Consider the following 14,133-nt stretch of genomic DNA (forward strand, 5'->3'; position numbering starts at 1 on the left):
AGATCACTAAAAATAGAAGTGAAAACATCTTGGCAATGCCCTCCTATTGCACCCATTTCAAAATACTCTCTCTCTCTCTCTCTCTCTCTCTCTCTCTCTCTCTCTCCACCATAGCATTGCAGCCATGATCCAGGCCATGTGAAACTCTACCTTGATAATAGTCAACTTCTTATGGTCGATGCCCTTGTGAAAAGGGGAAAAAGATCTTGCCATGTCTTTGGGTCTACCTTCCTCATGGAAAGGCCGAATCTGGCCAGATGTCGTCCTGGCTTAGGCGCAATAAGTTAATTAACGCCTCGTCGTGTCACCCAAGCGCGCTGAATGCTTTGTCTAGTCGCTAGCAACAGGTTTGAATATCTGCGCAGGAAATTTGTCGCAAGAGGATCCTGCATGCAATACCTAGTGCCAACAGGATTTCGTAAGGGACTGCAAAAGATTAAAGACTGCAAGAGTATATGACTGTTCGATGACTACAAACAGGAGTATATGTACACAGACCAACTGTATCTTGTTTCATCCAAAATGATGTACGACAGCTAAATAGAGATGTAGTATGTCTTTTTTAATCTGAGACAGGATGGCATAGTATGTACAAGAACATCTCGAGATTCAAAAAATTCTATCATGATCTGATTCACAAAAGTCCAGAGCCAATACTCAGTTGTTGAATTGTGGTTCTATTGATGACATTTGATAGTCTTGTTATCAGCGCATTTAGCTTATTCAACTGTGCTTTGAAGCTTGAGACTTCATTGCGTAGTACATGGATTTGCTCTTCACCCCTAGAAAGCTGTACGTCTGTAAGAACAACTTGATAGCTTTCGATTACATCTTTTAAACTTTGTATTGCCGTCAGTATTTCTGATCGAAGAGACAAAGAGTCAGTAAGGTCGGTGCTGCGCAGCTCATGCAAAATTTCGGTTGTCATTTGCTCTATGTTGTTCAGCCGTGGATCCTCGATGTCATCCAACAGGTCATCTGGTTGTGTCTCGCCCATTGTAAGCATCAGCTGGTTGTCTTCCATCGTACCACTGCACATGTAAAATGACATTGTCACAATGCTTGTGTTACCAATCAATAAACTAGCAAAAAATAACAATATTTGTAGATACATTTAGTCATGCAACAGTTGTGACCCCGATTTCATGGACAATCGGTATGTACTCATCGCCGATTTGAGGCATGTGTTCTATCTGACGTGTATCTTCTTGACTATCTTCATGCCCATCCTCAACAACCACGACTAGAGGGCTACATCCAACATTCTTGCAAATCAACATTCACCTACAACACATTGTTCATTGAATACAAGTCTATACCTACCTCTCAACATGTTGCCAGCGAGAGTGGAACCAGTCAGCACGCGGATGAGATGTTCCATACATCTCACTATTGATAAAAATACTAACGACATCCTGATAACTTGTTGTCGACGGATGCACCATACATCTCCAAAGCGCCTTCGTCTTTCCCAACTCCATTCCGCGTCCTTGGTAAGGTGTGACCCATGACGAGGAAGGATAGTACTTCCCAGTTTTAAGCATTTGGTGTAACGTCGACAAGAAGTCATTGCCTAGTGGATGTTGCAATTTAAATTTCCAGAACATAAATGCTCTATCGAAAATATTGATTGGTGTCAAACAAACTTTGTTTTTCAATTCATCGGCACCGTATAAGGTATATAATTCAACCCCTTTGTTCACATTGTCTGCATTGATATTGTGCATCAGCATCCGAAAGTGAGGTTCACCCTGGTCCTTTAGGCAATACCCGATCATGCCTTCAAACGTGTGCATGTTGCGTTGCTTTAATGCCTGACAAAGCACAATAGCTCCCGGTGGCAACAATCTATCCCAGCCCAAGTATTCCTTTATCCTTTTGTTGGTAGCTATCAAAGACGTAGTGCACAGTCGAACCACCATTTGGAAGTGTAGGTGAAAGACATTCCCTCCCCTTTCAACTGCAAAAACTCCAGCCAATGTCTCATTTTCAAGAAACAATTGCATAGATGGCAGCAGCTCTAGGTGTATGTCAGTCCCTCCCATTGAAACAGTCACACTAACTTCCATGATTCTAGAGAGTCTTTGTGCCCTCTTTGAGGAACTCACCTGCTCATCTCCTTTCGACCGGGCTTTTGCCTTCAGTCGCCCCATCTTAAATCGCAACAGAACAGTGCATTGATGCACACAATTGAACACAGTTAGCTACTGCAAAACAAGAAACAACACTCTGCTAGTGCACGCCCAAGCATTCTGATGATGCAGTGCATACAAAACACCAGAGATTCATGTGGTGGTCCATGCTTCAGACTGTTATCAACGCCTACTGCAGTACAGAACATCGAATCGAAACATAGCACTGCACTTACCTCTACTGCTGCTCACTCCTCCAGGCGTCAACGTAACTGTGAACCTCTGCCAGCGCAGAAAAAAGAGCTTGCCAATCTTATTTCCCCGGACACCTGGCTTCGGCCATTGCAACATGTGTCTGCTCAATTTGATTTCTCTTCACAAACCATTTTATTTCTCTTGACAAACGAGCGGATCTTGCTGGATTCCTCCTAAAACAACCGTTGGGACCAGCTATTGGTGCTCATTTAATTTGAGCCTCTTCATGTGCCAATAAAGCAATGTTAGCCTTCCCAAGGAGTGTCAAGCTTAAAGCATGCTTACATTATTTAAATTCTTTTAAGTTTTCATACATACAGTGATGCAAACTTGAGGCACAACCATATTTGCTAACCCTTTTTCTTATCACTCTACACAGGTGACAACACTACAATTCATATTTGCATAGAACCTAACTTTTTCCACCTCTCGATCTGACAGGCCTCATATAAAGATTGCCAGATTTCTTTTAGTCTAACATGCCATGGGCCTCAATATTAATGCCACCATTAGAAGCAAACACGATTGCTCTTAGCCCACAACCACAATTCGACCAAGCCGAGCAGTGCAAGACCCAACACTGAGCAGACCGTGTAGTGGGCCCCATTGAGTGAGAGAGAGAGAGAGAGAGACCATCACCCTCGTCTGTGCCAGTTGTGAGTCCTTACATTATCTCCGATAGCTCACCACAGCTTTGTGAAATCCCACCTCCACTATGACGCCTAATTGTCCTGTGCAAGTACCATGTGGACTCACATGGTGCAAAAGGACATTGACCGAGAGTAGAGCAAGGTTCATTTTGGGGTGAGGCTAGACTCTGCAGCAGAAAAACAAAATGGCACAGAGGGCTCTCTCTCTCTCTCTTGCCCCCCCCCCCCCCCCCACCCCCCCTTGCATGTGCTCCCTCTTGATCTCTTGAGTGTTCAGGGCCTGTGGAGTCTCTTCAGTTTCCTCACTCCACCAAGTCGACCACCAAAAAATTCGTTCCAAATGGCGCAAGCCTCTTTCCACCTCGCTCTAAGCCTCTTTCTGTGCCATGTGGTAGACCTAAAAAGGGCTTTGCTTTATAGAGTAGAATAGATGGTAAGATGCAGCTCAAACTCTCAAATTTGCAAGGGTCATATTGTGTATATGTGAAGAGACCCAATACCCCGCCTCACATTGAAGAGAGTAGGAGCTAAGCTCGATTGTTGCTGGTATGGGGATAAGCGTACAATGGAGTATGGTTTCTTCTCTCAAAGAAGTTGCTTTTATAATTGGCGACAATGCTCATGCTACCAATTTTTTCCATCTGGACTCAATTGACATTGTAAGAAAGCATCATTCATTGTATGGTCTAGAGATGTATCATGAAGCACATGTGTTGCATTTCATGTTCCAAACCACTTCTTCATTCCTTGTACGATTCAATCCTAAGCTTAATGACTTTCAAGCTCAAAGGTTTTGTAGTGCCACTTGGCGAGCCTAAAAATGGCCCTCTTTTATAGGATCAAATAGATTCTATCTATGCCAAGTCCTTTCTCCCTCCTCTCTCTCTCTCTCATACACACACACATATATTGATCTACTCTATGTTCAAGGTTCTCGAGATTGATCAATAAAACTCTATCATCAAGTAATATGTGTCTTTTAAGCCATCTTTGAATTTTTTTGCGAGGAACAATTTTGATGCTAAGTTGCTATAAGGGTCACTCTTTGAAATATGATAAAGGGTCACTCTTTGAAAATAAAAAGGCTTCAAAAAATTTTAAAAACTTCATTTCTTATGTGATACTTTTGTCTGACCTACATGAATAACATTTTACATCAAAAACAGTAAATCAATAGCACACTACCCACTCACTCCCAAGATCAATCATTCCACGAGGAGAGAGACCTCTCCCCAGACAAAGAGAAAAAGAAAGGGGATTTTTTTTTGGAGATTATGGACATACTCAAAAGAAGTCCATTCATGAGATAAGGTAACAATGAAGAGACCAGGAGAAACGCTAATGAGAGTGTAAAAGATGAGGGAAATGTGAAACATGAAAACTCAAAAGATAGAGTCCACAACAATTCTTATATAAAGAGTGAAAGGACTTTTGGCTTTTTAAATACTAGAGCCCTTTCACTTTCCTTCCCACTACAAAGAACCTACCTTTGACTTTTCAATTGCCATGTCAAGCTTTTTCATTTCCCTTGGTGAATTGATTTAATTTTTTGGGGGTGGTGGGGGGAGGGGGGGGGGGGGTGGTGGTTTGTTCATCTTCACTTGGCTTGTTTTGAAAGAATTTTTATATTTTTACTGGTAAAACGGCGCCGCTTTTGGTGGCGGCATGGCCCCTCTTATCTTTCAGCTCTAGTGTTGTCCGACTATCATAGCATCGCTTGCCCACCCTCTCAAACGCACCTATATTGCCTCCACGCTCTCTTTGTTTGAGTTTTGCTCTGTGCCCGTGCCCTTAGCTAGTTGAGAAAACCCTACTCATATTCTCTAGATTTGTCATTTTTTGTACCTATCGCATTTGCAACTCACCATAGCTACCACCCTGTCCCCGCCTTGCTTTGATCACATGCTTACCACCGTACCAATTTACCCTTGCTTGTTAAGAATGGCTTCAACTCGTCACAACCGTGGAGCAAAAGTACCTGGTAGTAGCACATTAGATAATGGGGATGGAGTTGCAGAATCTGTGGCAATTTGGGAGGGAAAAGTACCCAACAACCAACTGTATGTAGCAAGGCCGTGTTGAAGGAAGCACAATGCCTTCAGGCGGAGAGAGGATCGGATACCAAGGGAATAGTGGATAATAAGAGGGGAATAGTGGTGTCAGCCTTATCTTTAGAGGCCATCTTCTCAGTTTAAGGTCGAATTAAAATTCTCCCAATGGCACTGGCATGGCTGTGGCACTTCTCTAAATTCTTGTGGGCTCTGATTCTCCCAACGGCACTGGTGTGGGTCCTCACAAACCTTGAAGGCATTGGTGTTGCTATAAATTCTGGTGCGCACCCAACGGCCCCTTCTCTTTGTCTGTACCCTTCGGCTCACAGCTATCGACACATGGCAACGATCTCCCAAGCTCTCTCTCTCTCTCTCTCTCTCTCTCTCTCTCTCTCTCTCTCTCTCTCTCTCTCTCTCTCTCTCTCTCTCTCTCTCTCTCTCTCTCTAGGCGCAAGCCTTTTTTTTCTCTCACTGAGCGCGTTGAGTGCAGGGCACACTGCCGGAACTGTTGGAGCGAGGAGGCAAACGACACGTGTCCGGGGAGGGAGCCGCAATCTCTCCCCTTTTATAACAGTATAGATATTCTTCCCCAAAATAGAGCCCCTCATGTCCTGTAGGTTGTGCTTCAACTCTGAAAGTTGAAGCGAGAGGGCGAAATAGAGCAGGCATGTATTGACTTAGAGACAGCGATCGCCAAGCGAGTCCGCCCTTGGAACTTGGAGAGTTCAGGACCGTTGGAGTGCTGGCACAAAGTCACCGGCTCACTGAGATCCACCCAGCCTCTTCCCTGTAGTATGCACGCACTGCTCTCGATTGGAAATTTTGAAGGCTTTATTCCTCAAAAACGCCATGCAGTACTGATTTAATCTCTGATCGGAAGAGGAGATGGCCACCCGCAATGCTTTGCTTTGATCTCGATAGCAGAACCTCCCTCCCTCCCTCTCTCTCTCTCTCTCTCTCTCTCTCTCAAGCTTAGCCTGTCGCTCTCTCTTAAGTGTCAATGGCCACTGTCATGGCTAGATCAGAGAGGACTCTCTCTCTCTCTCTCTCTCTCTCTCTCTCTCTCTCTCTCTCTCTCTCTCTCTCTCTCTCTCTCTCTCTCTCAAGCACCATTGTCATGGCCGGATCCCAGTGAGCAATCTTAAGTGACCTTACAAAAGAAAGACTTATTCTCTTCCCCTCCATGTTTGCTTGTGTAGCGAATATTGCTTCTTTCTCGGCATTGCTCTATGATCACAAAATTATTGTGTAGCAAATATCGTTGCTCTTTCCATGTTTGTTTGTGTAGCGGATGTTGTTGCATTCTTAGCGCTGCTTTGCATTAATGAAACCATTGATGCTTAGAGAGAGCACATGGGACCGCTACCCAAAGCCTACAAACCTGCTCGAGAAAACACAACTGGCGAGTGAGACAGAGCTTTCTTAGCGTTGCTATGTATTAATGAAACCATTGATGCTTAGAGAGAGCACATGGGACCGCTACCCAAAGCCTACAAACTTGCTCCAGAAAACACAACTGGCAAGCGAGACAGAGCCCATGATTGGCGTCAATGAAAAGAGTCCTCAGAAGGGCAATTTTCACCACTGTATAGGCGTTGGGCTTGGGCTCGTGCGCACGATGTCCTCTATTTTGAAAATCGCAACCAGCTAGGTGCGTGGGCCTTGAACAATCTACATGTCTAGCAAGGCAGTGCCAAGCACAACTTTTTCTTTCATCAACCCCTTGACTAACCATAGCATCGCGATATGCATTTGGAGAGATGCCCTCTCTTTGCGTATGCTAAAAACAACCCAGAGCTTCTTGATCATGCATGTCGACCGAGGCAATACCAAGCACACCATTTTCTTTTAATAACCCCTGTCGAACCATATCATCGTGAATTCCTTTGCCCATCTTGATCATGCATGTCGACCAAGGCAATACCAAGCACACCGGTTTCTTTTAATAACCCCTGTCGAACCATATCATCGTGAATTTCTTTTCCCATATTGTAATAATAGCTTTTTCTTGGGCAAATTATCAAAATACCCCTCTAGATTGTGCAAATTCCCAAAATACCCCTTAAATTTGAAAAATCCCAAAAATAACCTTGTATCTATTTTGATTAGATTGTTCAAGATTTCTAATCTTTATTCGTTTCTGACAATTAAGATCCGTTTTTGAGTGCACAAATTTGTCACAAATTATCTCACAGAAAAAGGCAATCATGTCTAAAAATAAGGAAGCAATTCATCTCCAAAGCCTACATAACCATCACTCACGTCCCACTCTCTCCGTACTGAAACACTCTCTCTCTCTCTCTCTCTCTCTCTCTCTCTCTCTCTCTCTCTCTCTCTCTCTCTCTCTCTCTCTCTCTCTCTATATATATATATATATATATATATATATATATATATATATACGCGACGTTCAAAACTTAAAACTATCTTCTTTTTCTTCTCTCTCTCTCTCTCTCTCTCTCTCTCTATATATATATATATATATATATATACACACACGACGTTAAAAACTTAAAACTATCTTCTTTTTCTTCTCTCTCTCTCTCTCTCTCTCTCTCTCTCTCTCTCTCTCTCTCTCTCTCTCTATATATATATATATATATATATATATACACGACGTTAAAAACTTAAAACTATCTTCTTTTTCTTCTCTCTCTCTCTCTCTCTCTCTCTCTCTCTCTCTCTCTCTCTCCGCCTAAAAATGATTTTACCCAAACGTTGTTGGCGAGAGACGCAGCCTGCGAGATAGGGCATGGATTTCTTTGCAGGCTGGGCAAACGCAATGCCTTGCTTCGTAGAAGGAGGCGCTCGTGTGGAGCCCGACCGTCTCTGGAGGCTGCACGACTGCATTGACCCTTCTCTCTCTCTGTTTTGCTCAGCGCCTCAGATAACACTGCCTGAGCGTGCTGGAAAGAGGAGCTTATGACGCATGGCGGGGAGGGGGGGAGCCGGAATTCCCTCCCCCTTTATCTATTAGTATAGATAAGATTGGGGAGACCTAATGACTAGAGGAAACAAAGACTAAGCTAATAACAACCCAAAAGATGAGCACACCAAAGAGCAATCACGCTTGCCACACCAATCGATCATAACTCCGTTTATTTTGTATAATCTAAAGTCGAAGACTAGCTTTGTATCTCACAACTAAAAAAATCTAAATTTAGTGCAATCCAACCTACAAAATTTGAACTTTACAACTATACTCAAAACTTGAAGGTGACAATACGTACGAAACTAAGAGAAATTTAGTTTGAAAACCTTCATATTTTTATTTTTGTATACAAAGGATGTAAACTGAGACATTTTTCAAAACCATGAGAAATTTCCTAAACAAATCTTGACATCAATCGGCCACCCACATCGCCAGGCAGGCGACAATCCCAAATCCCCTATAGAATCAACATGATGTCGTCCCCTCTATAAATGCATGTCCTATTGCCTCAAAGGCTGAGGATATAGGTGGTGGTGGGGACTGTTGGGATTAAAGCCCAAGTGGCCTCTTATGCGGATATGGCCGGCCGCCCGCCTAACTCACTTACCTCTAACTCTTTGTATATACTAACATATTCTTTGTGAATACTAAGGAATTGGGAGATAACCCTTCTAACAGATCTCTGCGTACTGTACTGTGTAAGCTCACTGTGTGTGTGTGTGAGAGAGAGAGTCGACCCACGCTCCGCTCCGCGACTTCAATTGGTATCAGAGCCTTGGTTCAGTGCGGATTTGCGCAATTGCGCGCGCGCGCACTTTTCCGGCAGATTCTGGATCCGGAGTTCGAAAATTCACACTCGGCGTTCCGGGAGCGTTTCCATCAGGCGACCTGGGGTTTTACCCCCCTTTCGAAGCCGTTTATGCCCTCAGAATTTCGTTCTGAGCACTACAACAGAAGATAGATTTCAGCCGCAAAGAAATCCGTCTTGTGTAGATTGGCAAGCAGGAGGTGGTCGACATCAATATCGACATCGACATACATCACTTATTCGTCTTCAGAGCATCATCTATAGACCAGGTACACATATATATCATCAGATATATATATTGCAGTCTGCATTGCTACTTCTTGTGCTTGCCAGGTTCCAGGGGAGGTGTGGCCATACGACGGCTTGACATCACTGGCATGTATTGCAGATTGATGTACTGTGGTTGTGGGTCTGCTAGTTGTGAGTCACGCTAGCAGACAGACCGCCGCAGCGGTCATAGGACAGTGATTGGTCTATTATAGGATGTATGCTAGTTCTGGGCAGTTTGCTGAGCCATCTGAGAGGGTCGTGTGTGAGGTTTTTTGAAGCCAAGCACTGAGGGCTGGGTTACCCAGTGTGAGGTGGATTAGGTTGCTGGAGTTCCCCTCTACACGCATCCTCTTCGGCGACTTTTATCCCTTAGGATGTATGACTTTGTGTAGACACTGGATTGCATCTTATGCGTCAGGCCGTTGAGGCATTGTTCAGGGCTCAGTCTTGAGACAGATACAGGTTCTGTCATCGCCCAGAGAGGAGACAGTGTATGCTTACAGGACAGCATATTACAGGGATTTTTTAGATTTGTCATTGGTCAGCTATTTATGATTGTTTCTTGAGCTATCTTTTGGTTCCCAGAGCTCAGTTTACAGGGGAGACTCTGTCAAAAATTTTCAAAAATACTGACAGTTTCTGAGGAGAGGTGTTCAGCTTGTTGATTACAGCTTGTTTACTGTGTACAGAGGCCAGTTTACAGGGGAAACTCTGCCGGATTTTTCTCAGGAGTAAACAGTTTGGCAGATATGGCATCTTCTCACAGTGAGACTCTTTACAACATAAAGAAGCTGGATGGCACAAACTTTCCATTCTGGAAGAAGCAGATTTGGCAGGTTTTGGTGCAGAAAAAACAAGTGAAGCCACTGAAGCTCAAAGGGGAGAGACCAGAATTTATGGCTCAAGATGAGTGGGAAGAGCTTGACGAGTTAGCTTGTTCCACAATCATGCTGACACTGACAGAAAATGTTTACTTCAACGTAGCAGAAGAGACTACAGCGTATGGCGTATGGCAAAAGCTATGTGATATGTACGAGAAACAAAGTGCTGCTTCTCAGATTTACTGGCTCAAGAAATTGGTGGATTTGAAGATGAAGGAAGGGACAGCCATGTCAAATCATCTGAATGAATTTCACTCAATTTTCAGCCAGTTAACAGCACAGGAGATAGTCTTTCCAGATTCAGTGAAGGCTATGTTTCTCTTAATCACTTTGCCAGACAGTTGGGATACTTTTCGTACAGCGTTAAGTAATTCTGTCGCGCCAGAAGGTCTTACAAGTGCCAATGTAGAAGGCAGCTTGCTCACAGAGGAAGTGAACAGGAAGAACATTGACAAAGGCAAAGGCAATAGTGCTTTGGTCGTTCGAGGGAGACAACAGTTTAAAGAGAAGAAGGGTAAGAAGGCACAAAACCGAAGTAAGTCTCGTGATTCGAAGTCAAAGGATGACATAGAATGCTACCATTGTGGCAAGAAGGGTCACATGAAGCGAGACTGTACGAAGTGGAAACAAGAAAAAGGCAAAACAAAGAGTTCTGAGCAAGATGAAAAGAAGAGTTCAATGAAGATTGAAGAGGTGAATGTCACAGGATCTGGTTCAGACAGTGATTCTGGTATAGCAGCTGGTGACATCTTCCTTACAAGCAATCTTGATTCTGTTTTCTTGACTGCAGAGGATGGACATGCTATGAGTGATTGGATTATCGACTCAGGGGCATCTTTACATGTTTCTCCGCACAAAGAGTGGTTTACATCATATGTGGCTACTAAAGATTATGTCAGACTTGGCAATGAGCAGGTTTGTGACATACTTGGAGTGGGAGATGTGCAGTTGAAGTTTCAGAATGGCTCTTCTTTATGGCTCAAGAGTGTCAGACATGTTCCAGCAATCCGAAAGAGCTTGATTAGTACAGGGAAGTTGGATGATGCGGGTTATGTGACAGTTTTTGGGAACGGCGCTTGGAAGATCTCCAAAGGTTCGATGACTGTAGCACATGGCAGCAAGTCAGGAACTCTGTACACTTTACATGTTTCAGAGGTTAAAAACCATGTAATTAATGTGATTGAGCAGCCAAGTGTGTCACTGTGGCATCGTAGGTTGGGACATATGTCAAAAAGAGGAATGGAAATACTTTCTCATTATGGTTATTTGCCTGGATTTTCATTTCAAGATTTCGAGTTTTGTGAGCATTGTGTTTATGGTAAGCAAACACAGGAACCGCACAGATCAAAGAGGAATCGTAGGGACGAACGGTTAGCTCTTGTACACAGTGATCTATGCGGACCAATGCCTAGTTTGTCACTAGGGGGAGCAGCGTACTTTTGTACATTCATAGATGACTATTCTCGCAAAGTATGGGTTTACTTCTTGAAGCACAAGGATGAGGTGCTCAAGGTCTTTAAGACATTCTTGCAGCTGGTGGAGAATCAGAGTGGTCAGAAGCTGAAGTGCTTGAGAACTGACAATGGTGGAGAGTACATTTCCAAAGCTTTTCAAGACTTTTGTGAAGAAAAAGGGATTAAGCGGGAACTTACTGCACCATATAATCCTTCACAGAATGGGGTTGCAGAACGTATGAATAGGACCATACAAGAGAAGGTCAGAAGCATGTTGTCAAATGCTGAGTTGCCTGATGGATTTTGGGCGGAAGCAGTGGCTACAGCAGTCCATTTGATCAACAGGTCTCCTAGTAGGGTTCTGGATAAGAGTGCAGTGGCCGAGATGCTATGGACAGGCAAGGCACCTTCGTATAAGCATCTCAGAGTCTTTGGTTGTGAAGCTTATAGCCATATTCCTAAGGAGTTCAGAAATAAGTTAGAACCAAAGAGCAAGAAGTGTATATTTCTTGGCTACGGAGAATCGGGCGAGATGGGTTACCGGCTTTGGGATCCTAAGTCCAGAAAGCTTATTCGTAGCAATGATGTGCATTTCAATGAAGCCAAGTTTCACTCTAAGCCAGAGAAGACAGAGGAGATCAGAAGAGTTGTCTTCAGGGAAGATGGACCTAGTGCTAGCACATCAAGACAGCATGGTCAGGCTCAGGAACAGCCTATAGTGGCTAGAGAGGCAGAATCAGTTGTGGTGAGACGTTCTGAGCGTGTCTCCAAACCACCTGATCGTTATGTGCCATCTCTAAATTATGTCATGCTCACAGATTGCGGAGAACCATCTTGTTACAAGGAAGCATTACAAGTGGTTGACTCGAAAAAATGGCAGTTGGCCATGCAGTCAGAGATGACAGCTCTGCATAAAAACCAGACATGGAAGTTGGTTAAATTACCACAGGGCAAAAAGGCTCTACCTTGTAAATGGGTTTACAGGTATAAGATCACCGCTCATGATAGTCAGCCAAAGTACAAAGCAAGGCTTGTTGCCAAGGGCTTTAAGCAAGAACAAGGCATTGACTTTGATGAAGTCTTCTCTCCAGTGGTCAAGATGACTACATTGAGATGCTTTCTTGCATTGGTTGCTATATTGGATTTGGTGTTGCACCAAATGGATGTCAAGACAGCGTTCTTGCATGGTGATTTAGATGTGGAAATTTACATGCAGCAGCCAGAAGGGTTTGTTGAGAAAGGCATGGAACATTTGGTATGCCAGTTGTTAAAGAGTCTTTATGGCTTAAAACAATCACCGAGGGCATGGTACCATAAGTTCCACCAGTTTATGCTTTCTCAAGGCTACAAACGTAGTGAGTTCGATCACTGTCTATATACAAAGAAGGCTAAGGATGGCAGTTGGCTGATCCTTATTTTGTATGTGGATGACATGTTGATTGCTGGCAAACACTTGGAAGAAATTTCAGCTTTGAAGTCAAAGATGGCAAAATCGTTTGACATGAAAGACATGGGTGAGGCAAGTCATATACTTGGTATGCGCATTGAGAGAGACAGATCAAAGAAGTTGATTTGGTTATCTCAAACAGAGTATATTGACAAGGTTTTGCAACGTTTCAATATGGAGAAGGGAAAGGCATTGAGTGTTCCATTGCCACCATATGTGAAACTTAGCAAACAAGATTGTCCTGTGTCTGAGGAAGAAAAGGCTGAAATGGATAAGATTCCATATGCGTCTGCAGTGGGTAGTTTGATGTATGCAATGATTGCTACACGTCCGGATATTGCATTTGCAGTGGGAGTGGTTAGCAGATATATGTCAAATCCCGGCAAGAAACATTGGGAGGCAGTGAAAGGTATCATGAGATACTTAAAACATACAAAGAGTATGCGCATATGCTATGGTAGTCAGGATTTGAGTGTCAGAGGATACACTGACTCAGATTATGCAGGAGACTTGGATAAGAGGAGATCTACATCAGGCTATGTCTTTACATTGGCTGGAGGTGCCATATCATGGCGATCTCGATTACAAGATTGTGTTACGCAGTCTACTACAGAAGCTGAGTATGTTGCAGCAAATGAGGCATGCAAAGAAGCTATTTGGCTTGGTAGATTGGTTGCAGACTTGGGAATCAATGCAGATATGCCAGAGTTATATTGTGATAGTCAAAGTGCTATACAATTGGCAAAGAATCCAGTGTTCCATTCGAAGACTAAGCATATTGATGTGAAGTATCACTTCATTAGGGAAGTACTTGAAGACAAGCAGATACAACTGCTGAAGATCCACACCAAGGACAATCCTGCTGATCTACTCACAAAGGGACTTCCAGGAGAGGGCTTTGTGCATTGTCGTGAGTTATTGGGCATTGGATAGATGGCAGCCATGTAAATCTTTGTACATTTATGTTCATAGATTTACAGTTACTTAAAGTGCCACATTGGACTTTAAGTGGGAGGTTGTTGGGATTAAAGCCCAAGTGGCCTCTTATGCGGATATGGCCGGCCGGCCGCCTAACTCACTTACCTCTAACTCTTTGTATATACTAACATATTCTTTGTGAATACTAAGGAATTGGGAGATAACCCTTCTAACAGATCTCTGCGTACTGTACTGTGTAAGCTCACTGTGTGTGTGTGAGAGAGAGAGAGTCGACCCACGCTCCGCTCCGCGACTTCAGGGACCTGCCTCGATGT

General features: G+C 43.6%; 1 protein-coding gene across 2 annotated transcripts; it reads right to left on the minus strand.

Annotated features, from left to right (window-relative positions):
• Positions 1–239: 239 nt before the first annotated feature.
• LOC147458699 (uncharacterized) lies at positions 240–2,565 on the minus strand. 2 transcript variants are annotated; one of them, XM_086509676.1, is made up of 4 exons: positions 2,369–2,565; positions 2,109–2,153; positions 1,324–1,960; positions 244–1,031 (listed from the first exon to the last, which is right to left on the minus strand). In XM_086509676.1, exons 3-4 carry the CDS (start codon positions 1,920–1,922, stop codon positions 635–637), a joined length of 996 nt encoding a protein of 331 aa, XP_086365802.1. In that variant the 5' UTR covers positions 1,923–1,960; positions 2,109–2,153; positions 2,369–2,565; the 3' UTR covers positions 244–634. The 2 variants fall into 2 exon arrangements, with proteins under 2 accessions (XP_086365801.1, XP_086365802.1); XM_086509675.1 differs by lacking the exons at positions 2,109–2,153; positions 2,369–2,565 and having other exon boundaries at positions 240–1,031; positions 1,324–2,102.
• Positions 2,566–14,133: the final 11,568 nt, after the last annotated feature.

This window comes from Adiantum capillus-veneris, chromosome 4 (genome assembly GCF_014529385.1).
Source record: "Adiantum capillus-veneris isolate H3 chromosome 4, ASM1452938v2, whole genome shotgun sequence".
In the NCBI taxonomy this organism is placed as follows: Eukaryota; Viridiplantae; Streptophyta; class Polypodiopsida; order Polypodiales; family Pteridaceae; genus Adiantum; species Adiantum capillus-veneris.

Bases quoted from the DNA above. Each gene is read 5' to 3' on its own strand.
- LOC147458699 (XM_086509675.1), bottom strand. From the start codon at position 2,069: ATGGAAGTTAGTGTGACTGTTTCAATGGGAGGGACTGACATACACCTA. The intron at 1,032-1,323 runs GTAGGTATAGAC...TTACATGTGCAG, and splicing joins CGCTGGCAACATGTTGAGAG to TGGTACGATGGAAGACAACC.